The sequence below is a fragment of the Pristiophorus japonicus genome, chromosome 10 (genome assembly GCF_044704955.1).
Source record: "Pristiophorus japonicus isolate sPriJap1 chromosome 10, sPriJap1.hap1, whole genome shotgun sequence".
Taxonomy (NCBI): domain Eukaryota; kingdom Metazoa; phylum Chordata; class Chondrichthyes; family Pristiophoridae; genus Pristiophorus; species Pristiophorus japonicus.
The window spans coordinates 214,568,181-214,594,343 of NC_091986.1; the positions used below are offsets into that span (position 1 = coordinate 214,568,181).

General features: G+C 44.5%; 1 protein-coding gene across 1 annotated transcript in view; it reads right to left on the reverse strand.

Moving 5' to 3' along the window:
• Positions 1-21,175, reverse strand: part of acer3 (alkaline ceramidase 3) — a 271,554-nt gene extending 250,379 nt beyond the window's left edge. The window contains exon 1 of the mRNA XM_070891651.1: positions 21,057-21,175. Within this exon, the coding sequence (XP_070747752.1) occupies positions 21,057-21,159 (103 nt within the window). The 5' untranslated portion in view covers positions 21,160-21,175. The remainder of the gene's footprint in view (positions 1-21,056) is intronic.
• Positions 21,176-26,163: the final 4,988 nt, after the last annotated feature.

Genomic DNA, 26,163 nt, shown 5'->3' on the forward strand with positions numbered 1-26,163 from the left:
TGAGCGTCTGACTGGGCATTGAGGAGAGGGGCACCAACTGCACCAACACCATGGTTCGAAGACAAAGGCAAAGGCTGGGGACACTACAACAAGTGGCTCACCACTTGAACCATCAAAAAAAAGGTAAGCTGCTTTCTTCAGAAGTTGAGGGTTTGCTCGGGATATGCAAGCAGCCACCAATTTATAGAGAAACGTCCCAACAACAGAGGACTCTCTCTGATTTGTCCAAGGCAATTAAACTCAAATGTCCTCAGTATCTATATGGCAACATAGTTGCGTGATACTTTTGCACTTTCCACCTCAGATAGGTCCCACCCAGTGACGGGCCTCTAACCACCAGTACTCCACCCTAGAATAATAGTTCAAAATGCTTGCTCCAGATACAACTCAAGTTTGGGAGGCAATACTTACACAACTGTACTGGGTATTTTTACAGATCCAAAGGACTTAATAATAAAATTGTGCATTCCTGGCATTACACTTTATTCGCACACACTTTGCAGTGCTCAAGAGCATATTTTTTTAAAGAAAGATGTTACACAACAACATGTATTTATATAGTGCCTTTCGTCCCAAGGCGCTTCACAGGAGTGTTACAAGACAAAACAATTCAATTTGACACCGAGCCGCACAAGAAGAAATTGCGGTAGAGCTTGGTCAAAGAGGTAAGTTTTAAGGAGCGTTGTAAAGGAGGAAAGAGAGGTACGGTAGAGAGGTAGAGAGGTAGAGAGGTTTAGAGAGGGAATTCCAGAGCTTAGGCAGCTGTAGGTACGGCCACCAATGGTTGAGTAGTTATAATCAGGGATGCTCAAGAGGGCAGACATCTCGGGGGGTTGTGCGGCTGAAAGAGATTACAGAGATAGGGAGGGGCGAGACCATGGAGACAAGGATGAAAATTTTAAAATCGAGGCGTTGCTTAACCGGGAGCCAATGTAGGTTACGGAAGCAGTGCTGGTAGTACTTCTCCAGCGTTTTGAGGTGTCTGCTGTATGTGGTCAACGTCTCTGAGCCATACAGCTTGGTGCCGGATTTGAAGTCCTGGTCTTCAAACACTCTCTTCCTCAGGTGACCGAAGGCTCTGTAAGATCCTGCAAATACATTGGCAGGACAGATGCACCAACGTCCGTGTTTTCACTCAGGCCAACATCCCCAGCATCGAAGCACTGACCACGCTTGCTCAGCTCCATTGGGCGGGCCACATCGCCCGCATGCCCGACACGAGACTCCCGAAGCAAGCGCTCTACGCGGAGTTTTGACACGGCAAGCGAGCCCCAGGGGGGCAGAAGAAATACTTCAAGGACACAATCAAAGCCTCCTTGACAAAGTGCAACATTCCCACCGACTTCTGGGAATCCCTGGCCCACAACCACCCAAAGTGGAGGAAGAACATAAGAACATAAGAATTAGGAACAAGAGTAGGCCATCTAGCCCCTCGAGCCTGCTCCGTCACTCAACAAGATCATGGCTGATCTGGCCGTGGACTCAGCTCCACTTACCAACCCACTCCCCATAACCCTTAATTCCCTTATTGGTTAAAAATCTATCTATCTGTGATTTGAATACATTCAATGAGCTAGCCTCAACTGCTTCCCTGGGCAGAGAATTCCACAGATTCACAACCCTCTGGGAGAAGAAATTCCTTCTCAACTCGGTTTTAAATTGGCTCCCTCGTATTTTGAGGCTGTGCCCCCTAGTTCTAGTCTCCCCGACCAGTGGAAACAACCTCTCTGCCTCTATTTTATCTATCCCTTTCATTATTTTAAATGTTTCTATAAGATCACCCCTCATCCTTCTGAACTCCAACGAGTAAAGACCCAGTTTACTCAATCTACCATCATAAGGTAACCCCCTCATCTCCGGAATCAGCCTAGTGAATCGTCTCTGTACCCCCTCCAAGGCTAGTATATCCTTCCTTAAGTAAGGTGACCAAATCTGCACACAGTACTCCAGGTGCGGCCTCACCAATACCCTGTACAGTTGCAGCAGGACCTCCCTGCTTTTGTACTCCATCCCTCTCGCAATGAAGGCCAACATTCCATTCGCCTTCCTGATTACCTGCTGCACCTGCAAACTAACTTTTTGGGATTAAAAGAGTTTCATGCACAAGGACCCCCAGGTCCCTCTGCACCGCAGCATGTTGTAATTTCTCCCCATTCAAATAATATTCGCTTTTACTGTTTTTTTTCCAAGCTGGATGACCTCACATTTTCCGTCTGCCAAACCTTAGCCCATTCGCTTAACCTATCTAAATCTCTTTGCAGCCTCTGTGTCCTCTACACAACCCGCTTTCCCACTAATCTTTGTGTCATCTGCAAATTTTGTTACACTACACTCTGTCCCCTCTTCCAGGTCATTTATGTATATTGTAAACAGTTGTGGTCCCAACAACGATCCCTGTAGCACACCACTAACCACCGATTTCCAACCTGAAAAGGACCCATTTATCCCGACTCTCTGCTTTCTGTTAGCCAGCCAATTCTCTATTCATGCTAATACATTTCCTCTAACTCCGCATACCTTTATCTTCTGCAGTAACCTTTTGTGTGGCACCTTATCGAATGCCTTTTGGAAATCTAAATACACCACGTCCATTGGTACACCTCTATCCACCATGCTCGTTATATCCACAAAGAATTCCAGTAAATTAGTTAAACATAATTTCCCCTTCATCCGGGAGGGCGCCGAGCACCTCGAGTCCCATCGCCGAAAACAAGCAGAAACCAAGAGTAGACAACGGAAGGAGCGTGCGTCAACCCAGGCTCCCTACCCATCATTTCCTTCAACCACTGTTTGTCCCACCTGTGACAGAGACTGTAGGTCCCACACTGAACTCATCAGTCACCTGAGAACTCACTTTGAGTGGAAGTAAGTCATCCTCGACTCCGAGGTGCCGATGATGATGATGATGAATGTAGGTCAGCGAGCAGAGGGGTGATGGGTGATGGGTGAGCGGGACTTGGTGGGAGTTAGGACACGGGCAGCTAGTTTTTTTGGATGAGCTGAAGTTTATGGAGGGTGGAAGATGGGAGGCCAGCCAGGAGTGCGTTGGAATAGTCAAGTCTAGAGGTAACAAAGGCATGGATGAGAGCTTCAGCAGCAGATGAGCTGAGCCAGGGGCAGGCGGGCAATGTTACGGAGGTGAAAATAGGCAGTTTTAGTTCCATTACTAACTTACCCACTCTCAATTAAGCCCCCATCAATGGTCAGCAATAATGTCATATCACTGTTACATCGTCACTTAACTAGAATTAAATGACAGAAAGGTAATCACTGACTAAGCCTTTTTTAAATAACTACTCCAAATCAAAACATCAACAAGCCAGCTTCCTTTGTAAACAATATACTTTAAAGTGATAGTTATTAATCATGATATATTATATATATATCGTGCATTGATCTGCACCAGTCATCGCATTTCATGCTGTCACACACTGTTGTAAATGCAAAATAATCTTAAATGAAAATATAATAATGGCCAGCATGGATTTCAAAAGGGAAAGTCTTGACCAAGCTCATTTTTTGAAGAGGTAACAGAGAGAGCAGACAGTGGTGATGCAGCAGATGTAATTTATTTAGATTTTCAAAAAGCCTTCTATAAGATCATCATCAGTCAGTCATAGGCAGTCCCTCGGAATCGAGGAAGACTTGCTTCCGCTCTTAAAATGAGTTCTCAGGTGGCTGAACAGTCCAATACGAGAACCACAGTCCCTGTCACAGGTGGGACAGAAAGTCGTTGGGGGTAAGGGAGGGTGGGACAGGTTTGCCACACGTTCTTTCTGCTGCCTGCGCTTGTTTTCTGTATGCTCTCGACGATAAGACTCGAGGTGCTCGGCGCCCACCCGGACTCCCAGATGTGAGTGGGGATGTTGCACTTTATCAGGGAGGCTTTGAGGGTGTCCTTGTAACGTTTCCTCTGCCCACCTTTGGCTCGTTTGCTGTGAAGGAGTTCCGAGTAGAGAGTTTGCTTTGGGAGTCACTTGTCTGGCATGTGAACAGTGTGGCCTGCCCAGCGGAGTTGATGAAGTGTGGTCTATAAGATACCCCATAGACTGATAAACAAGGTCAGAGAATGCAGAGTCAGGGGACAAGTAGCAGGATGGATAGCTAGCTGGCTTCAAGACAGAAAGTAGAGAGTTGGAGTAAAGGGTGGCTATTCACAGTGGCAGAAGGTGGGTAGTGGTGTCCACAAGGATCAGTGCTGGGACCACTGCTATTCACAATTTATATTAATGATTTAGACTTTGGAATCAAAAATATTTCTCAATTTGCAGATGACACCAAATTGGGGGATAGTCAATACTGAGGAGGACTGCAACAAATTACAGGAGGACATTAATAAACTTGTAGAATGGGCATATAATTAACAAATGAAATTCAAGACAGATAAATGTGATGTACTTGTATTACATTTTGGAAGGAAGAACAGGGGGGTCACTTATTACTTGGAGAGTGTGAGACTAGGTGGGTAGAAGAACAAAGGGATCTCAGAGTACAAATACACAAATCACTAAACGTTGCGACACAGGTTAGCCATGAAAAAGCAAACCAAGCACTAATGTTTATTTCTAGAAGTATAGAATTGAAAAGTAGGGAAGTTATGCTAAACCTGTATCGATCCTTGGTTAGACCACACGGAGTACTGCGTAGAGTTCTAGTCGCTATATTATAAAAAGGATATAGAGGCACTGGAGAGGGCGCAGAGAAGATTTACAAGGATTTACAAATGCGAGGGTACACACATCAGGAAAGAATGAACAGGCTGGGTCGCTTTTCTCTTGAAGAAAGACTGCTGAGGGGTGACCTAATAGAGGTCTTTAAAATTATGAAAGGTTTTGATAGAGTGGATAAAGAGAGAATGTTTCCACTTGTGGGGAAGAGCATAACTACAGGATAATCAATACGAGATAGTCACCAAGAAATCCAAGAGAGAATTCGGAAGAAACTTTTTTTTTTACATCAACTAGTATTTATAAAGCGCACTGCTGCAAATGAAGGGGATTAATTTTACGCACGTAATTATATTACGTAACCATCCTCCACTCCCTGCACTTTACTGGAGAAATAATCCTTCTTATATCAGGAAAGTACTGCAGTTCCGGCCACAAGTTCTGTTTGCTGGAATACAAAAAGATTCTTCAAATATACTGCGCTGAGTAAATGGAGAGCTTTCTACAAGTCCTGCCCCTCCTCCAACCAATTGCCGAACATAGTTCTGTCAATACTCACTCTGAACACTGAACTTCATCATAAAGCTATTATTTGATACAACACGTGAACTAATCAGCATTGGCTTACTTAAGGTGGAATATTTTTCAAATCACAGAACACTTGTAGGTTCACGTTAAAAGACAATGCCTATTACACTATAATCTTCCAAAATTCCATAGATTCTGGAACGGTTTCCACAGATTTAAAGATAGCTAATGTAACCCTGCTATTTAAGAAAGGAGGGAGAACTACAGACCAGTTATCCTGACATCAGGGGTAGGGAAAATTATTATTTTCTTATTACAGGCTGTAGTAAGGATGTGGTAACAGGACACTTAGAAAATAATGATAGGATTGGGCAGAGTCAACACGGATTTATGAAAGGGAAATCAACTTTGACAAATCTGTTAAGAGTTTTTTGAGGTTGTAACTAGTAGAATAGATATGGGGGGGGCGACTAGTGGATGTGGAATCGATATATGGGTAGAGCTGCGAAACAGCAAAGGGTAGTGGGAGTTGTGTACAGACCACCACACAGTAGTAGGGAGGTTGGGGATGGCATCAAACAGGAAATTAGGGACGCGTGCAATAAGGGTACAACAGTTATCATGGGTGACTTTAATCTACATATTGATTGTGCTAACCAAACTGATAGCAATAATGTGGAGGAGGATTTCCTGGAGTGCATAAGGAATGGTTTTCTAGACCAATATGTCGAGGAACCAACTAGAGAGCAGGCCATCCTAGACTGGGTCTTGTGTAACGAGAGAGGATTAATTAGCAATCTGGTCGTACAGGGGAAGAGTGACCATAATATGATAGAATTCTTCATTAAGATGACACAGTTAATTCAGAGACCAGGATCCTGAAAAAGAAAGGAAACTTTGACGGTATGAGACCTGAATTGGCTAGGATAGACTGGAGAATGATACTTAAAGGGTTGACGGTGGTTAGGCAATGGCAGACATTTAAATATCACATGGATGAACTACAACAATTGCACATCCCTGTCTGGCGCAAGAATAAAACAGGGAAGGTCGCTCAACCGTAGCTAACAAGGGAAATTAGGGAGTGTTAAATCCAAGGAAGGGGCATATAAATTGGCCTGAAAAAGCAGTAAACCTGAGGACTGGGAGAAATTTAGAATTCAGCAGAGGAGGACTAAGGGTTTAATTAAGAGGGGGAAAATAGAGTATGAGTGTAAGCTTGCAGGGAACATAAAAACTGACTTCAAAAGCTTCTATAGATATGTGAAGAGAAAAAGATTAGTGAAAACTAATGTAAGTCACTTGTAGTCAGAATCAGGTGAATTCATAATGGGGAACAAGGAAATGGCAGACCAATTGAACAAATACTTTGGTTCTGTATTCACTAAGGAAGACACGAATAACCTCCCGAAAATACTAGGGAACTGAGGGTCGAGCGAGAAGGGGGAACTGAGGGAAATCCTTATTAGTCAGGAAATGGTGTTAGGGAAATTGAAAGGACTGAAGGCCGATAAATCCCCAGGGCCTAATAGTCTGCATCCCAGAGTACTTAAGGAAGTGGCTCTAGAAATAGTGGATGCATTGGTGGTCATTTTCCAACATTCCATGGAGTCTGGTTCAGTTTCTATGGATTGGAGGGTAGCTAATGTAACCCCACTTTTTTAAAAAGGAGCGAGAGAGAAAACAGTGAATTATAAACAGGTTAGCCTGACATCAGTGGTGGGGAAAATGCTGGAATCAATTATTAAAGATGAAATAGCAGTGCATTTGGAAAGCAGTGACAGGATCGGTCCAAGTCAGCATGGATTTATGAAAGGGAAATCATGCTTGACAAATCTTCTAGAATTTTTTGAGGATGTAACTAGTAGAGTGGACAAGGGAGACCCAGTGGATGTGGTGTACTTGGACTTTGAAAAGGCTTTTGACAAGGTCCCACACAAGAGATTAGTGTGCAAAATTAAGGCACGTGGAATTAGGGGTAATGTATTGATGCGAATAGAGAACTGGTTGGCAGACAGGAAGCAAAGAGTGGGAATAAACGGGTCCTTTTCAGAATGGCAGGCAGTGACTAGTGGGGTGCCACTGGGTTCAGTGCTGGGACCACAGCCATTTTCAATATACATTAATGATTTAGACGAAGGAATTGAATGTAATATCTCTAAGTTTGCAGATGACACTAAGCTGGGTGGCAGTGCGAGCTGCAAGGAAGATGCTAAGAGGTTGCAGGGGGACTTGGACAGGTTAGGTGAATGGGCAAATGCATGGCAGATGCAGTATAATGTGGATAAATGTGAGGTTACCCACTTTGGTGGAAAAAAAGAAAGGCAGATTATCTGAATGGTGACAGATTAGTAAAAGGGGACGTGCAACGAGGCCTGGGTGTCATGGTACATCAGTCACTGAAGGTAGGCATGCAGGTACAGCAGGCAGTAAAGAAAGCAAATGGCATGCTGGCCTTCATAGCGAGGGGATTTGAGTATAGGAGCAGGGAGGTCTTACTGCAGTTGTATAGTCAGTTATAGGCAGTCCCTCTGAATCAAGGAAGACTTGCTTCCACTCCTAAAGTGAGTTCTTTGATGACTGAACAGTCCGATACATGAGCCACAGACCCTGTTACAGGTGGGACAGACATTCGTCAGGGGAGAGGGTCGGTAGGGCTGGTTTGCCCTGCGCTCCTTCCCCTGCCTGCGCTTGACCTCTTCATGCTCTTTGCGTTGAGCCTCGAAGAGCTTGCTATTGAGGGAGTGCAGCAAAGGTTCATCAGACTGATTCACAGGATGGCAGGACTGACATATGAGGAAAGACTGGATCGACTAGGCTTATACTCACTGGAATTTAGAAGACTGAGAAGGGATCTCATAGAAACTTATGACGGGACTGGACAGGTTAGATGCAGGAAAAATGTTCACGATGTTGGGGAAGCCCAGAACCAGGGGGTCACAGTCTAAAGATAAGGGGTAAGCCATTTAGGACCGAGATGAGGAGAAACATTTTCACCCAGAGTTATGAACCTGTGGAATTCTCTGCCACAGAAAGTGTTGAGTCCAGTTCGTTGAAAATATTCAAAAGGGAGTTAGGTATGGCCCTTACAGCTAAGGGGATCAGGGGGGTATGGAGAGAAGGCAAGGTGGGGTACTGAGGTTGCATGATCAGCCATGACCATATTGGATGGCGGTGCAGGCTCGAAGGGCCGAATGGCCTGCTCCTGCAGCTAATTTCTATGTGGTATTTGGATTTTCAGAAGGCATTTGATAAGGTGCCATACAAGAGGATATTGAACAAAATTAGATTGGGATTGGGGGTAATATACTAGCATGGATTGAGGATTGGTTAATGGACAGAAAACAGAGTAGGAAAAAACTGTTCATTTTCAGGTTGGCAACAACAACTTGTATTTATATAGTGCCTTTAACGTAGTGAAACATCCCAAGGCACTTCACAGGAGTATTATGAGATAAAACAATTTGGCACCAAGCCGCATAAGTAGAAATTAGTACAGGTGACCAAAAGCTTGGTCAAAGAGGTAGGTTTTAAGAAGCGTCTTGAAGGATGAAAGAGAGCTGGAGAGGCAGAGGGGTTTAGGCAGGGAGTTCCAGAGCTTGGGGGCCTCGGCACGGCTACCAATGGTTGAGCGATTATAGACACAGAAAATAGGTGCTGGAGTAGGCCATTTGGCCCTTCGAGCCTGCACCACCATGCAATAAGAATGGCTGATCATTCACCTCAGTACCCCTTTTCCTGCTTTCTCAGGTTAACAACTCTCTGAGTGAAGAAGTTTCTCCTTATCTCAGTCCTAAATGGCTTACCCCTCATCCTTAGACTGTGACCCCTGGTTCTGAACTTCCCCAACATCGGAAACATTCTTCCTGCATCTAACCTGTCCAGTCCCGTCAGAATTTTATATGTTTCTATGAGATCCCCTCTCATCCTTCTAAACTCCAGTGAATACAAGCCCAGTCGATCCAGTCTCTCCTCATATGTCAGTCCTGCCATCCCAGGAATCAGTCTGGTGAACCTTTGCTGCACTCCCTCAATAGCAAGAACGTCCTTCCTCAGATTAGGAGACCAAAACTAACACAATATTCCAGGTGAGGCCTCACTAAGGCCCTGTATAACTGCAGTAAGACCTCCCTGCTCCTATATTCAAATCCCCTAGCTATGAAGGCCAATATACCATTTGCCTTCTTCACCGCCTGCTGTACCTGCATGCCAACTTTAAATGACTGATGTACCATGACACCCAGGTCTCGATGCACCTCCCCTTTTCCTAATCTGCCACCATTCAGATAATATTCGGCCTTCGTGTTTTTGAAATGAGGGATGCTCAAGAGGGCAGAATTAGAGGAGTGCAGACATTTCGGGGGTGAAAGACATTACAGAGATAACGGCGAGGCCATGAAAATAAGGATGAGAATTTTGAAATTGAGGTGTTGCTTAACCGGAAGCCAATGTATGTCAGCGAGCACAGGGGTGATGGATGAGCGGGACTTGGTGTGAGTTAAGACATGGGCTGCCGAGTTTTGGATCACTTCTAGTTTATGTCGGGTAGAATGTGAGAGACCAGCGAGAATGCGTTGCAATAGTCAAGTCTAGAGGCAATAAAAGCATGGATGAGGGTTTCAGCAACGGATGAGCTGAGGCAATGGCAGAGACGGGCGATGTTATGGAGGTGGAAGTAGGAGGTTTTAGTTATGCTGCGGATATGTGGTCGAAAGCTTATTTGAGGGTCAAATGTGACACCAAGGTTGCGAACAGCCTGGTTCAGCCTCAGACAGAAGTTGGGAAGAGGGATGGAGTCAGTGACTAGGGAACGGCGTTTGTGGAGGAGACCAAAAACAATGGCAGTCTGTAACTAGTGGGGTGCCATAAGGATCGGTGCTTGGGCCCCAGCTATTCACAATCTATATCAATGATTTGGATGAGGGGACCAAAACCAAGTTTGCTGATGATGCAAAGCTAGGCGGGAATATAAGTTGTAAGGAGGATGCAAAGAGACTTCAAGGGGGTATAGACAGGCTAAGTGAGTGGGAAAGAATATGGCAAGTGGAATATAATGTGGAGAAATGTGAAGTTATCCACTTTGTTAGGAAAGTAGAAATGCAGTGTATTTTTTAAATGGCGAGAGATTAGAAAATGTTGCTGTCCAGAGGGATCTGGGTGTCCTTGTACACAAATCGTTGAAAGTTAAGAGGCAGGTACAGCAAGCAATTTAAAAAGCAAATGGTATGTTGGCCTTTATTACAAGAGGATGTGAGTTTAAAAGACGTCTTATTGCAATTATATAGGGCCCTTGTGAGACCACACCTGGGATATTGCGTACAGTTTTGTTCTCCTTACCTAAGGAAGGATACACTTGCTATTGAGGAAGTGCAACGAAGGTTCACCAGACTGATTCCTGGGATGGGGGGGGGGGGGGGGGATTATCCTAGGAGGAGAGATTGAATAGACTAGGTCTATATTCTCTAGAGTTTAGAAGAATGACAGGTGATCTCATTGAAACATACTAAATTCTTACAGGGCTCGACAGGGTAGATGCAGGGAGAATGTTTTCTCTAGCTGAGGAGTCCAGAACTAGGAGGTCACGGTCTCAGAATAAGGGGACTGAGATGAGGTGAAACTTCTTCACTCAGAGGGTGGTGAATCTCTGGAATTCTCTACCTTAGAGGGCTGTGGGGGGCTCAGTCTTTGAGTATATTCAAGATAGAGATCAATAGATTTTTGGATATTAAGTGGATCAAGGGTTATGGGGAAAGTAGAGTCGAGGTAGAAGATCAGCTGTGATCTCATTGAATGGCTGAGCAGGCTCGAGGAGCCGAATGGCCTACTCCTGCTCCTCATTCTTATATAATCTCCGATGTTAATGTTTTTCTTTTCAGCTTTCTCTTCCCCTCCCTCCTCCATCAGCAGATAGCAAGTCATGCTGGGAGACAGTCCCACTAACCATTGGTACCACATTCAGATGACCAATCACACAAGCATAGGCACTGATGGCAGAAAACTATGAGGTCAAACAAGGCCAGGCCACAGCCTGTCCTCACGCAACATCAATGTAGCAAGAGTCATTGGTTAACAATCAGGAACAGAAAGAACATAGGAACAGGAGTAGGCCATACGGCCCATTAAGCCTATTCAATAAGATCACGGCTGATCTTCAACTTCAACTAGCCGAGGCATAGAACACAAGAGCAGAGAGGTAATGCTAGAACTGTATTAAACATTAGTTAGGCCACAGCTAGGCTACTGCAGAGTTCTGGTCACCATATTACAGGAACGATATGAGTGCACTAGAGAGGGTTCAGAGGATGATACCGGGACTAGAGAATTTTAGCTATGAAGATGGATAGGCTGGGGTTGTTTTCTTTGGAGCAGAGGAGGCTGAGGTGACTTAATTGAGGTGTATAAAATTATATGAGGGGTTTAGATATAATTGATAGGGAGGATCTATTTCCTTTAGCAGAGAAATCAGTAACCAGAGTGCATAGATTTAAAGTAATTGGTAGAAGGATTAAAGGGAAGTTGAGGAGAATTGTTTTCACTCAGAGAGTGGTGGTAGTCTGGAACTCTCAGCCTGAAAGTGTGGTAGATAGAAACCCTCACTGCATTTAAAAAGTACTTGGATATCATAGAAATGTACAGCACGGAAGGAGGCCATAAACTACAGAGCTGGGAAGTTGGATTCGACTGGATAGCTCTTTGTCGGCCGACATGGTCATGATGAATCAAAGTACGTCCTTCCATGCTGTAAATTTCTATGATTCTATAACTCCACTTTCCCACCCGATCCCCATATCCCTTGATTCCTCTAGAGTCCAAAAATCTAGCGATCTGAGCCTTGAATATACTCCATGACAGTGCATCCACATCCCTCTGGGGTAGAGAATTCCACAGATTCACAACCCTCTGAGTGAAGAAATGTCTCCTCATCTCAGTCCCAAATGGCCAACCACTTATCCCTGAGACTATGCCCCCACTAGTTCTATACTCTCCAGCCAAGGGAAAACAGCTCCTCAGCATCTACTGTGTCAATCCCCCTCAGAATCTTGTATGTTTCAATCAAGGTCTCTCAGAATCTTTTATGTTTCAACAGAAGATTTTTGTTACTCCATACCCTACGGTTGAAGGTGGGAGCACCTTCACCATACGGACTGCAGCGGTTCAAGAAGGCATCTCAGAAACCACCTTCTCAAGGGCAATTAGGGATGGGCAATAAATGCCAGCTTTTCAATGACGCCCACATCCCGTCAATGCATAAATCATCAGCTGTAGCTTCTATTAGGTGGCACAAATTGAGGCAAATCAATTCACACAAAAGTGGCCCGATTTATTTTTCACTGAGGTGTCCCAATTCAGCGGCTTTTGCATTAACTAAGAAATGTTTTAGCTATTTTGTACTAATCCGACAACATGCTCACAAGATTGCCCCACCCCCAGACTGAAGTCACCAGCTGCAGAATGACTGCATCTCAGTATAGCAGTCTGTATCACGGACCATGCAGCAGTCTGTATCACGGACCATGCAGCAGTGTTCTGCCATAGCAAATCCCTACAGAATGAACATGCGAAAAACATCGACAGGAAAAGACCTACTGGTCCAGCCAGCCTGTCCCGTATAATTGTGACACTTCCCACCACACCTGGGAGTCATGTAATCTCCTGGGAGAGGTTAATTAGGGGAAATTCTCACTCTGCGTCCCCACCCCAACGCTTGGGCAACTAATTAGACCAGAACACCACTCTGGCCAAGGTGATTGCCGCCCCCCCCCACCCACCCACCCAGCCAGAAGACATCATGCTGTCCCAATCTTTTTGTAATTAGTGCACTCTCGCCTGTGAGTCAGAAGGTTGTGGGTTCAAGTCCCATTCCAGGGACTTGACCACATAAATCTAGGCTGACACTCAAGTGCAGTGCTGAGGGTGTGCTGCACTGTCAGAGGTGCTGTCTTTCGGATGAAACGTTAAACCAAGGCCTTGTCTTCCCTCTCAGGTAGACGTACAAGATATCCCATGGCACTATTTCGAAGAAGAGCAGGAAAGTTGTCCCCGGTGTCCTGACCAATATTTATCCCTCAATCAACATAACAGATTATCTGGTCATTATCACACTGCTGTATGTGGAAGCTTGCTGTACGCAAATTGGCTGCCGCTTTTCCCATATTACAATAGTGACTGCACTCCAAAAGGACTTCATTGGCTGTAAAGCGCTTTTGAGACATCCGGTGGTCATGAAAGGTGCTAAATAAATGCAAGTCTTTCTTTCTTCAAAAAAAATCGGCTTGTAAAATAAGCCAACATGATATAAACAAGGTACACAACAGAGTGTGTGGTTTATGGAAAGCAGCATAACTCACGAGCTCAGAAAACTGAGTTACTAAGGTGTAACCACCTGAGAAGTTATGGTTTCCGAAATAGATTGCGGCTTTGCTTGAGATAAGAATCTATTAATAACACTGCACCACAATTCAGTCAATGGCTCTTCATTCAAAGACAATTAATTCAATTTAGCTGAATTCAGTTTTTAGCTGTTTTGCAGCATTATTTACATAGCTTCATTCAATTTATTGGACAACTGACATTTTCATTTTGTGCAAAGATTTAACAACTTGCCAAAAAGTAGTCTGTGTCGCAGATTTAGTTGCTGCTAAAACGCTATTTAAACAGATTTGTAAAAAAAAAAATTACACAAGATGCTGGTAAACAAAAAAAATATATATTAATTGCTGGAAACATCCTGTATGCAATGGAATAGAGCCGCTTTTATATTCTACGAGACCTGTGCTACTGCTGTTAGCTCCATCGTAGCTAGTGGCAACTTCAAAGTAAATTTTACAGGCTCAATGAGACTTGCTATCCAGAAGATCCCAAGAGAGAAAAGAATGGGCCTTCCCAGCTGCCGGCCGTAGCAAATCTGATAAGTTTACTGTCGCGTTTTACTGCTGGATGCACGCGACACATGCGTTGGGAGCCAGCAGCCGGCTCACACAATATTGAGACAGCTGAATATAAAAAGACTTGGATTTATATAGCACCTTTCATGACCTCAGGACATCCTAAAGCACTTTACCAATGAATTACTTTTGAAGTATAGTCACTGTTGTAATGGAGGAAGTCAATATGCGCACAGCAAGCTCCCACAAACAGCAAATGACCAGATAATCTGATTTAATGTTGAAGGATAAGGGATAAATGATAAATGTTGGACTGGACACCGGGAAGAACTTCACTGCTCTTCTTCGAGATAGTGGCTGTGGGATCTTTCACATCCAGCTAAGAGAGCAGACGAGGCCTCGGTTTAACATCTCTCTAGCTCTTCTTTGAAATGGTGTTATGGGATCTGATATGCCCAGCTGAGGGGGCAGATATCTGAGCTCATCCAAAGTACGGCACCTCCGACAGTGCTGCAGTCCCTCAGCACTGGAGTGCAAGCCTAGATTTTGGTGCTCAAGTCTCTGGAGTGGGTCTTGAACCCACAACCCTCTGACTCAGAGGCGAGAGTGCTGGGTTAATATTCAGGGCAGAAACCTTCCGCAAGGCTATGGCTGTACTGGCCAAATCTAGGGAGCAAGAGGAGAAAAATACAACAAGCAAGGTCAAGATTACAAATTCACTAACCCCTTTCACAAGCAGGCAGCTAATTGGTTCATTAAACCGTAAATAAATCGCAAATTGCAGGAAGCAGAGGGAATGGGCTATATACTGAATAAAAACTACCTCTATTTAAATACCAAAGCTGGATGGAATTTTACTGTGATAAAAGCTGCAAATGCAGGAAGTCTGAAATAAAAACACAATTTGCTGGAAATACGCAACAGATTCGGACCACCATCAGCCCATGGACTTTCAGCTTTATCAAAATGTTGTTTTTCTTTTCAAATACTAATCTTATTTTGAGGGCGTGTCAGTAACACCTTATCTTGACCCACTTGGATCCAATTTACATAGCAGTATTTTAAATGATGCAAGATGACCTTGGATTGCTTGATGTTCCAGTACAGTCCCAAAACTGGCATCTAACCGATAATGTGGAAAACTGCCCGGGTATGTCCCGTCCAGAAAAGGCAGGCCAAATCCACTCGGCCAATTTCTGCCCCATCAGCCTACTCTCAAAATCATCAAAGTAATGGAAGGTGCCGACAGTGCTGTCAAGCTGTACTTACTCACCAATAACCTGCTCACCAGCACTCAGTTTAGGTTCCGCCACAACCTGTCGGCTCCAGACCTCATTACATCCTTGGTCCAAGAGCTGAATTCCAGAGGTGAGGAGAGAGTGACTGCCCTCGACATCAAGACGGCATTTGACCGAGTGCAGTATCAAGGAGCCCGAGCAAAACTGAAGTCAATGGGAATCGGGGGGAAACTCTCCACTGGCTGGAGTCATACCCAGCACAAAGGAAGGTGGTTGTGGTTGTTGGAGGTCAATCATTCCAGCCCCAGGACATCTCTGCAAGAGTTCCTCAGGGCAGTGTCTTCGGCCCAACTGTCTTCAACTGCTTCATCAATGACCTTCCCTTCATCATAAAGGTCAGAAATGGAGCTATTCTGATGACTGCACAGTATTCAACTCTATTCGCAGTTCCTCAAATAATGAACTAGTCCCTGGCCGCATGCAGCAAGACAATGAGAGTCCAACCACCTCTCCATGACATTCAATGGCACCGTCATCATCGACATTCTGGGGGGGTGGATCACACTGACCAGAAACTCAACTGGACCAGCTTCTTAAATGCCATAGCTACTAGATCAGATCAGAGGCTGGGTATTCTGGGGTGAGTGACTCACCTCCTGACTCCCAAAAGTATCTCCACCACCTACAAGCAACAAGTCAGGAGTACGATGGAATACGCTCCACTTGCCTGATGGGTCCAGCTGCAACAAGAAACTCAACACCATCAAGGACAAAGCAGTCCACTTGATTGGCAGCCCAACCACCAGCTCAAACATCCACTCCCTCCACTGTGGCTGCAGTGTGTACTATCCACAGGATGCACTGCAGCAACTCACCAAGGTTTCTTCGATAGCACCTTCCAAACCTGCAATCTCCACCACCTAGAAGGACAAGGGCAGCAAGTGGATGGGAACACCACCACCTCCACGTTCCCCTCCAAGTCGCTCACCTTTCTGACTTGAACAGGACTACTTCGTCGCTGGGTCAAAATGCTGTAACTCCCTACCTCAAGAGGATTGTTGCAGTACTTTCACCACACAGACTTCAGCGGTTCAAGAAGGCTCACCACCACTTTCTCAAGGTCAACTGGGTGGCCTTGCCGGTAACACCAACACCCAGAGAATGATTTTTTTTCTTAAACTTGAACAAAACTTATCAACTCGTAAGTGAATATCCCTTCTGCCGTAATGTTTTCAGTTGATATCCAAATCATTCAGTTAATAGGTACAGATAACAAATGTAATTTTATGAATTAATAGTGAGTTAATGGTACTAAACAGACAAGAATACAAGGTAAATCAGTGTTAAGAAAAGGTCATCCATTACCTGTCCCATCTGGGTATCCAATTGTATTTTGAACAACCCAATGTTTTAGCCTGGTGCATTATCCTCCTTGATAGCTGTGGCTCAGTGGATAGCACTCTCACCTCCAAGTCAGAAGGTTGTGGGTTCAAGTCCCACTCCAGGGACTTGAGCACAAAAGAAAATCTAGACTGACACTCTAGTGCAGTGCTGAGGGAGTGCTGCACTGTCAGAGGTGCCCGTCGTTCAGATGAGACATTAAACCGAGGCCCGCCTGTTCTCTCAGGTGGACGTAAAAGATCCCATGGCACTATTTCAAAGAAGAGCAGGAGAGTTATCCCCGGTGTCCTGGCCAATATTTATACCTCAACCAACATAACAAAACAGATGACCTGATCATTATCACATTGCTGTTTGTGGGAGCTTGCTGTTTGCTAATTAGATGCCACATTTCCCACATTACAACAGTGACTCCACTTCAAAAGTACTTCATTGGTTGTAAAACACTTTTGAGACACCCAGTAGTCGTGAAAGGCACTATATAAAGGCAAGTCTTTCTTTCTCTCTCAAGTTGCTTGACTCTGCACTTGAAGTGCTGTAATCTACAAGGCTACAGACCAAGACCAAGAGCTAGAAAGTCGGATTAGGCTGGATATCTCTTTCGACCGACATAGACACAATGGACCGAATGGCCTCCTTCTGTGCCATTAATTTCTAAGATTCTATGAACCAAGCTACGTTTGACCCCATAGTCTATACTCTATCCATTACCAGAGTTGCCAACTTCCATTTATGCCCACCTCCACCTCACTTTATTTCCACCAAAACCTATACTTGTCCCTTCGTTACCTACTGGCTGAACTTTTCTATCTTAAAAGCAATTTATAAATGTATGATTGTGTTGTCCTATATTTTTGGCATACTCTGAATTAATCTGGGTTTAATTTATCAATATCATTTTATATAGTTTGTATATTGTTAAGATCAATCTCCAGAATATCCAACTGCCAAAACTCTACTTTCAAAATTTGCTTTGGAGCAATTGTAATAAATATTGTGGCACAAATGACTATATTGTGGCAACATTTTTCCCCCAAATATGGTGTTAATTTAATATGTTTTATCTAAACATAAAATTTACCACCAGCTTCGTCATTGTGCATACCTGGCAGAATGGTACTGTGTAGAGGTAATTTTAATAGCTTCATGGCTTCCATCACTGAAAGTGCCAAAAGAAAGAAAAGACTTGGATTTATGTAGCACCTTTCACAACCACGGAACGTCTCAAAGCGCTTTACAGCCAATAACATACTTTGAGTGTAGTCACTGTTGTAACATGGGAATCAACCAGATAATCTGTTTTAGTGATGTTGGTTGAGGGATAAATATTGGCCAGGACACCAGGGAGAACTCCCCTGCTCTTCTTTGAAATAGTGCCATGGGATCTTTTACATCTAGTTGAGAGAGCAGACATCGCCTTGGTAATGTGTCTTACCCGAAAGACAGTGCTCATCAGTACTGGCACTGGAGTCTCAGCCTAGATTTTTGCACTCAAGTCTCCGGAGTTAGGCAAGGGTGAGGATCATGGAAACATAGAAAATAGGTGCAGGAGTAGGCCATTCGGCCCTTCGAGCCTGCACCACCATTCAATGAGTTCATGGCTGAACATGCAACTTCAGTACGCCATTCCTGCTTTCTCGCCATACCCCTTGATTCCCCCTAGTAGTAAAGACTATATCTAACTCCTTTTTGAATATAATTAGTGAATTGGCCTCAACAACTTTCTATGGTCGAGAATTCCACAGGTTCACCATTCTCTGGGTGAAGAAGTTTCTCCTCATCTCGGTCCTAAATGGCTTAACCCCTTATCCTTAGACTGTGACCCCTGGTTCTAGACTTCCCCAACATTGGGAACATTCTTCCTGCATCTAACCTGTCTAAACCAGTCATGGAACCACCCTAGATACACAGCATCTTGACTTAGACATACAACACCATCTTTCATTACTGGGTCAAAATGTTGGAATCTCCACCTAATACCATCACCACAAGGACTGTCGCGGTTCAAGAAGACCACCTTCACCAACTTCGCAGGGAACTAGGTACGGGCAATAAAAGTAGCCCAGGCAGTGTCATCCTTATCCCAAAAACAAATATTGAAAAAAAACTAGGAGGCTGCAAATTCAAAAAAGGCCACCACAATAGTGAGGTTTTAAAGAAACAAAGGAAGTAGTTTTATGCAACAAAAACAGAAGATTCTGGAAAGACTCAGCAGGTCAGGCAGGATCTGCGGAAAGAGAAACAGATAACGGCCTTGACATTACGGTGTCTTCGAGGGCGTACGCTTAGCGCACACTGGAATAATACTTCCGAAAGGCCCCGCAACTTCCGGGTTTCTGCGCGAAAACCGGCCTCGACAGATCTACCGAAACGAAAGTAAAACCCGTTTCACTGGGGCAGAATTGGGCTATTTAGCCAACAACTGCCCACAAAACACTTGTAAAAGCAGGCATAGGGCCTGCTTTCATAGAAACATAGAATATAGGTGCAGGAGCAGGCCATTCTACCCTTCGAGCCTGCACCACCAGTCAATATGGTCATGGCTGATCACGTAACCTCAGTACCCCATTCCTGCTTTCGCTCCATACCCCCTGATCCCTTTAGCTGTAAGGGCCACATCTAACTCCCTTTTGAATATGTCCAATGAACTGGATTCAACAACTTTCTGTGGCAGAGAATCCCACAGGTTCACAACTCTCTGGTTTCTCATCAACGCAAGAGTTATTATAAATCTTAAATTAAACATGTCAAACTAAAAAATGATGCACAAACACGTAAAATTAGTTTATGAAAATATTGGCCTGAATTTAAATATTTAAAATTATTTTTTAAAAAAATGTTTGTTTTTTTTAAATTGTTTTTGGTGTAATGAAGGTGGTGGTGACTGGGTGGGGAGGGGGGGGGGGAGACTTTTAATTACATTTGAAAATCAGAATATTTATATTTATTAGAATTTTGTAAATTGTTGAATTATTTGGGGATTCCATAGCAGGTCAATAGGAAGTGACTGCAACAGAATCCTACTTTGTGGTTTTGAGGAACTGGCCCATGTGATCCCAGGGACGCTTCGGAACTCTGTGTTTCCGAACTCGCCGCAGTCTGGGAGTCTGGAGGCAAGTTCAGAAATGTTTGCTGGGTGGGAGGCGTATTCCGGAAGTACGTCCACCGACCGCAATGTCAGGAGCCAAAGTTTCAGGTCGATGACCTTTCGTCAGACCTGTTGAGTATTTCCTGTATGGATCTGAGGCATGGACGATGTATTAAAGGCACCTCAAGTCTCTGGAGATAGATCACCAACGATGTCTCCGCAAGATCCTGCAAATCCCCTGGGACGACAGGCACACCAACATCATGTCCTCGACCAGGCTAACATCCCCAGTATTGAAGCACTGACCACACTCGATCAGCTTCGCTGGGCAGGCCACATAGTACTCATGCCAGATATGAGACTCCCTAAGCAAATGCTTGATGCGGAGTTCCTTCATGGTAAGCGAGCCAAAGGAGGACAGGGTAAACGTTATAAGGTCACCCTGAAAGCTTCGCTGGTAAAGCGCGACATCACCACTGACAACTGGGAGATCCTGGCCGCAGACCGCCCGAGGTGGAGAAAATCCATCCGAGAGGGCGCTGAACTCTTCGAGTCTCAACGCAAAGAGCATGAAGAGGCCAAGCACGGGCAGCGGAAGGAGCGCGCGGCAAACCAGCCCCACCAACCCCTTCCCTCAACGAATGTCTGTCCCATGTTTCCTACATTACAACCGTCACTACGCTCCAAAAGTATTTCATTGGCTGTTGAGCGCTTAGAGATGTCCGGTGGTCGTGAAAGGCGCTATATAAATGCAAGTCTTTCTTTTAATTCACAGAAGTCATTCAAAGGACACATGATAATTCACGGAAGCCATTCAAAGGACACATAAAATGCAACCAGTGTCCAAGGGCAAACCCGCAATAACATTTCCATGTGGGACATTAGATCCTGGCACATTTTTTATTTATGTTTTAGAGAAAAACAATGAAAAGAAAAGCTCTGCGAACATAACACAACAATTTCTTTCAATTTAAGAAAAACTTATAAAGCCAGGAGGGGGTGCAGGACTGACATATGCTCAGTGACATACATTTTTTTTTAAGAAATAAATTCTTAATAGTTAAACATTTTGGGGGGGGGAGTTTCTTGTTTTAATTTAGTGAAAGGGGGGTTTGAAGGATGACGAGTGCGAAGCTGAAGGGCTGCCTGGAGTTAGGCCTTCAGCCGGCTGCTCACACCCCGGCGCTTTCTCCATTTACAGACACTGCTAGCGGATCATGGCTCTTTCGGATATTCCAATAAAACTTACAGAACTCGGCGACGTAATAGGACACGGCGTAGTTCTCCTCGCACCAGTCCAGAGTGGAGGTGGGCTCCCCCCAGAAGCCAGGCCTGTCATGGACGGGCGCCATGTTTGGAGTCTGAGGCGGGCGGGCGGGAGGGAGGGAGAGTGAGGGAGGGCTGGGGGAGGTGGGGCCTGTCACCATAGCAACCCGCCGCGGCCCCACCCCCTCAGTGCTCATCACAGACCTGCCCCAGCCTTCACTCACACTCACACCCTGAAAATAGCCTTTGCTATATTTATTAAACAGAATACACTTTAAAACTTTTCTTGCAAAGAGCATACTCTCATACTTTTTTTTTAAAAGAGAATACTCTTTAATAGCTTTTTTTAATAAAGATAAATATTCTTTAATGCTTTTTTAAAAAAGAAAATACTCTAATACCTTTTTTTTTAAAAATTTTTAATACAATACACTTTAAAACTTTTCTTGCAAAGAGAATACTCATACTTTTTTTAAAAGAGAACACATTAATATTTTTTAAACAGAATACACCTTAATACTTTTTTTTAAGCAGAATACACTTTAATATTCCCACATTACAACAGTGACTACACTCCAAACGTACTTCATTGGCTGTAAAGCATTTTGAGACGTCCGGTGGTTGTGAAAGACACTATATAAATCCAAGTCTTTCTTTCTTTTAATAACTTTTTTTAAAGAGAATATTCTTTAATACTTTTTTGAAAAGAATACTTTTTTTTTAACAGAATACTTTAATACTTTTCATACAAGGAAAATACTCAGGTAAGGATTAAAGGTGCCTTGGGCCCCGAGCAGTACCCCGGCCATGGGACCCCTTCCCATTCACATACTGCAGTAAATGACATCATCATCATCATAGGCAGTCCCTCGGAATCGAGGAGGACTTGCTTCCACTCCCTAAGTGAGTTCTTTGATGGCTGAACAGTCCGATACGAGAGCCACAGACCTTGTTACACGTGGGACAGACATTCGTCGGGGGAAGGGGTCGGTAGGGCTGGCTTGCCGCGCGTTCCTTCTGCTGCCTGCGCCTGGCCTCTTCATGCTCCTTGCGTCGAGACTCAAAGAGCTCAACGCCCTCCCGGATGGACTTTCTCTGCCTCGAGCGGTCTGCGGCCAGGGTCTCCCAGGTGTCAGTGGTGATGTTGCACTTTACCAGGGAGGCTTTGAGGGTGTCCTTATAACATAGAAACATGAAAAATAGGTGCAGGAGTAGGCCATTCAGCCCTTCGAGCCTGCACCGCCATTCAATAAGATCATGGCTGTTCAATCCCTCAGTAACCCTTTCCTGCTTTCTCTCCATAACCCTTGATCCCCTTCTAGTACCACCAAGCTAGTAAACTGGATGAATTCACTTTCAATCATAGGTTCCAGATCTTTGGGATAGGAGTGGGCAAGATTTGCTGTGGCTTGCTTGATCTCATGAGTCGAGAGAACGGCTAGCTTGGACAGGAATCCAAACTTACAGTTAGTTTCCTGATATGCTTCAAGGCGGTGTTTCAAGGTACTGATTAGTTGATCCATGATGACAAGGAACACTTCAGATTTGAATTTCTCCTTGAGTGACAGGAAAATGTTTTTAGCATCTCCATCGTCATAGCGGCGGTTGCGTACCCAGACACGCCTCTAATCTGAATTGTACTCATTGTGATCACATAGTTTAACCCTTAGGTCTTCGAAGTCCTTAAACTCTGTCCACTGGGTCTTGGCAAAATCGACAAGGGACTCGAGTAAGGATACTATGACATTCAGATTCAAGCCAGTCTCTTGAAGCGAGAGATTGGTCAGGTGGAAGTGCTTCAAGACTGTGTTCCAAATAACTATCAGAATAGCTGAATCCAGTTCACCCAGTTTGTCAAGGAGCAACTGAGCTTTATTTCGGCATTCAACGTTTAGTTCCATGTCAGTTGCCAGGGATTCCAAAACTTTGCATATGGGAGTGTAACCTTTGAGCAGAGCTGACACTGCTTCATACCATGTTGACATCGAGTAGCAGAAAGCTGTTTGATGACAGACAGCCCAAAAGGCTTTAGTTTTTAATAAAGCAGTCACCGGCAATAGGTCGATGCAGAGAGAAAATTGTATAACTTTTGTACAATATCAAAAAATCTGAGGATCACTGGGCTGCATTCGGTACTGTTTTTCCCCACAAGGTTGAGTAAGTGCACTGCGCATAAGAAACATAGAAACATAGAAACGTAGAAAATAGGTGCAGGAGTAGACCATTCGGCTCTTCGAGCCTGCACCGCCATTCAATAAGATCATGGCCGATCATTCCCTCAGTACCCCTTTCCTACTTTCTCTCCATACCCCTTGATCCCCTTAGCCGTAAGGGCCATATCTAACTCACTCTTGAATATATCCAATGAACTGGCATCAACAACTCTCTGCGTCAGGGAATTCCACAGGTTAACAACTCTCTGAGTGAAGAAGTTGCTCCTCATCTCAGTCCTAAATGGCCTACCCCTTATCCTAAGAGTATGTCCCCTGGTTCTGGACTTCCCCAACATCGGGAACATTCGTCCCGCATCTAACCTGTCCAGTCCCGTCAGAATCTTATAAGTTTCTATGAGATCCCCTCTCATTCTTCTAAACTCCAATGTATAAAGGCCCAGTTGATCCAGTCTTTCCTCATATGTCAGTCCTGCCATCCCGGAATCAGTCTGTTGAACCTTCGTTGCACTCCCTCAATAGCAAGAACGTCCTTCCTCAGATTAGGAGACCAAAACTGAACACAATATTCCAGGTGAGACCTCACCAAGGCCCTGTACAACTGCAGTAAGACCTCCCTGCTCCTATACTCAAATCACCTAGCTATGAAGTCCAACATACCATTTGCCTTCTTCACCGCCTGCTGTACCTGTATGCCAACTTTCAATGACCGATGAACCATGACACCCAGGTCTCGTTGCACCTCCCCTTTTCCTAATCTGCCGCCATTCAGATAATAATCTGTCTTTGCGTTTTTGCCCCCAAAGTGGATAACCTCACATTTATCCACATTATACTGCATCTGCCATGCAATTGTCCACTCGCCTAACCTGTCCAAGTCACCCTGCAGCCTCTTAGTGTCCCCCTCACAGCTCACACCGCAATCCAGTTTAGTGTCATCTGCAAACTTGGAGATATTACACTCAATTCCTTCATCTAAATCATTGATGTATATTATAAAGAGCTGGGGTCCCAGCACTGAGGCCTGCGGCATTCCACTAGTCACTGCCTGCCATTCTGAAAAGGACCCGTTTATCCCGACTCTCTGCTTCCTGTCTGCTAACCAGTTCTCTATCCACATCAGTACATTACCCCCAATACCATGTGCTTTGATTTTGACACCAATCACTTGTGTGGGACCTTGTCAAACGCCTTTTGAAAGTCCAAATACACCACATCCACTGGTTCTCCCTTGTCCACTCTACTAGTTACATCCTCAAAAAATTCCAGAAGATTTGTCAAGCATGATTTCCCTTTCATAAATCCATGCTGACTTGGACGATCCTGTCACTGTTTCCAAATGCGCTGCTATTTCATCCTTAATAATTGATTCCAACATTTTCTCCGCCACCGATGTCAGGCTATAATTCTCTGTTTTCTCTCTCCCTCCCTTTTTAAAAAGTGGTGTTACATTAGCTACCCTCCAGTCCATAGGAACTGATCCAGAGTTGATAGACTGTTGGAAAATGATCACCAATGCATCCACTATTTCTAGGGCCACTTCCTTAAGTACTCTGGCACGGTATAAACGTTGCATATGGGCATTGCTCTTTGATGATAGTTTGGACACCAATGTATTTCCCACTGATATTTGAAGCATTATCATAAAATTGTCCACGACAATTTTGTATGTCAATCCCGTTCTCATCCAGAAAGACCAGTATTATTTCTGCTATTTCTTGACCAGTATGACAGATTATCGGCAAGATCTTTAGGAACCTTTCCTTAGGACCAGTCGGTAGAACAAAGCAGACGACAAATGTCAGCTGATCTGAGTGTGTGACATCTGGCATTGTATCATAGAAAATAGGTGCAGGAGTAGGCCATTCGGCCCTTCGAGCCTGCACCGCCATTCAATGATTTCATGGCTGAACATGCAACTTCAGTACCCCATTCCTGCTTTCTCGCCATAACCCTTGATTCCCCTAGTAGTAAGGACTACATCTAACTCCTTTTTGAATATGTTTAGTAACAGATACAACTTCGCTGATTTCAATTCCTGGACAATCGTCTCAAGTACTTAGCCACCCATCAGGCTAATCAGTTTTTCACAAGTGGTAGAAGACAAGTATGAAGTATGCCCCTTGCCTCTGTTGGCAAACCGCTTGATGTGTTCAGCAGGAAATGTGTCATAGTTTGGAAGAACCTCCAACACACCCAGATAATTACCATTACTTGGAGACCCAACGATCTCGTCTTTGCCTCGCAATGAAAGACCTCGTTCACAGAGAAACATTATCACACGGACAGCCCGCTCTAGCACCTTGAGCCAGTACTGCCGTTCATTTTCAAACTGGAAGACAATATGACCATCCACACAACCAGTGCCTGCTTGTCTAGTGCACATTACTACTATGGCTTCTCTATGCTGGTGGCTGCTTTTGTGAGATGAAATCCTCTCATCTCCATGCTTCCAGTCGTTAAACCCATGAGTAAAGTTGCTACTTGTTTGTGCTGTGACCTTTCAAGCAAGCAGTGTTACTGTACCATTTGAAGGTGAATAACAGAGCATCATACGCTCCACACGTTCCCCTGTCAGTGGGTGCACACATGTGAAGAAGGACTTTGAGCCGTATCAGCGACATCCTTCCTTGGCATGAATCACGCCGGAGTTTTGGAAGTCTTTATCACAGTTTCAGCAGTCCTCACTATCTTTTGCAATCCAATGGCTTTGCATGTCTTCTGAGATATTGTCTCACCACAGCCCAATGTCACTCGTAAGTTGCGCCTTTTTCAGCTCAGTATGCGCCAGTTGGTTTTCATCTTCTTCAACCTTTTGGATTTGGAGCTCCAACTCGGCCAACTCCGGGTCTGGTGCCACTTGTGGTTCTGTTGTTGAAGTTGATTGAACAGCGTCATCTTGGCCTTCATCTTCATGAT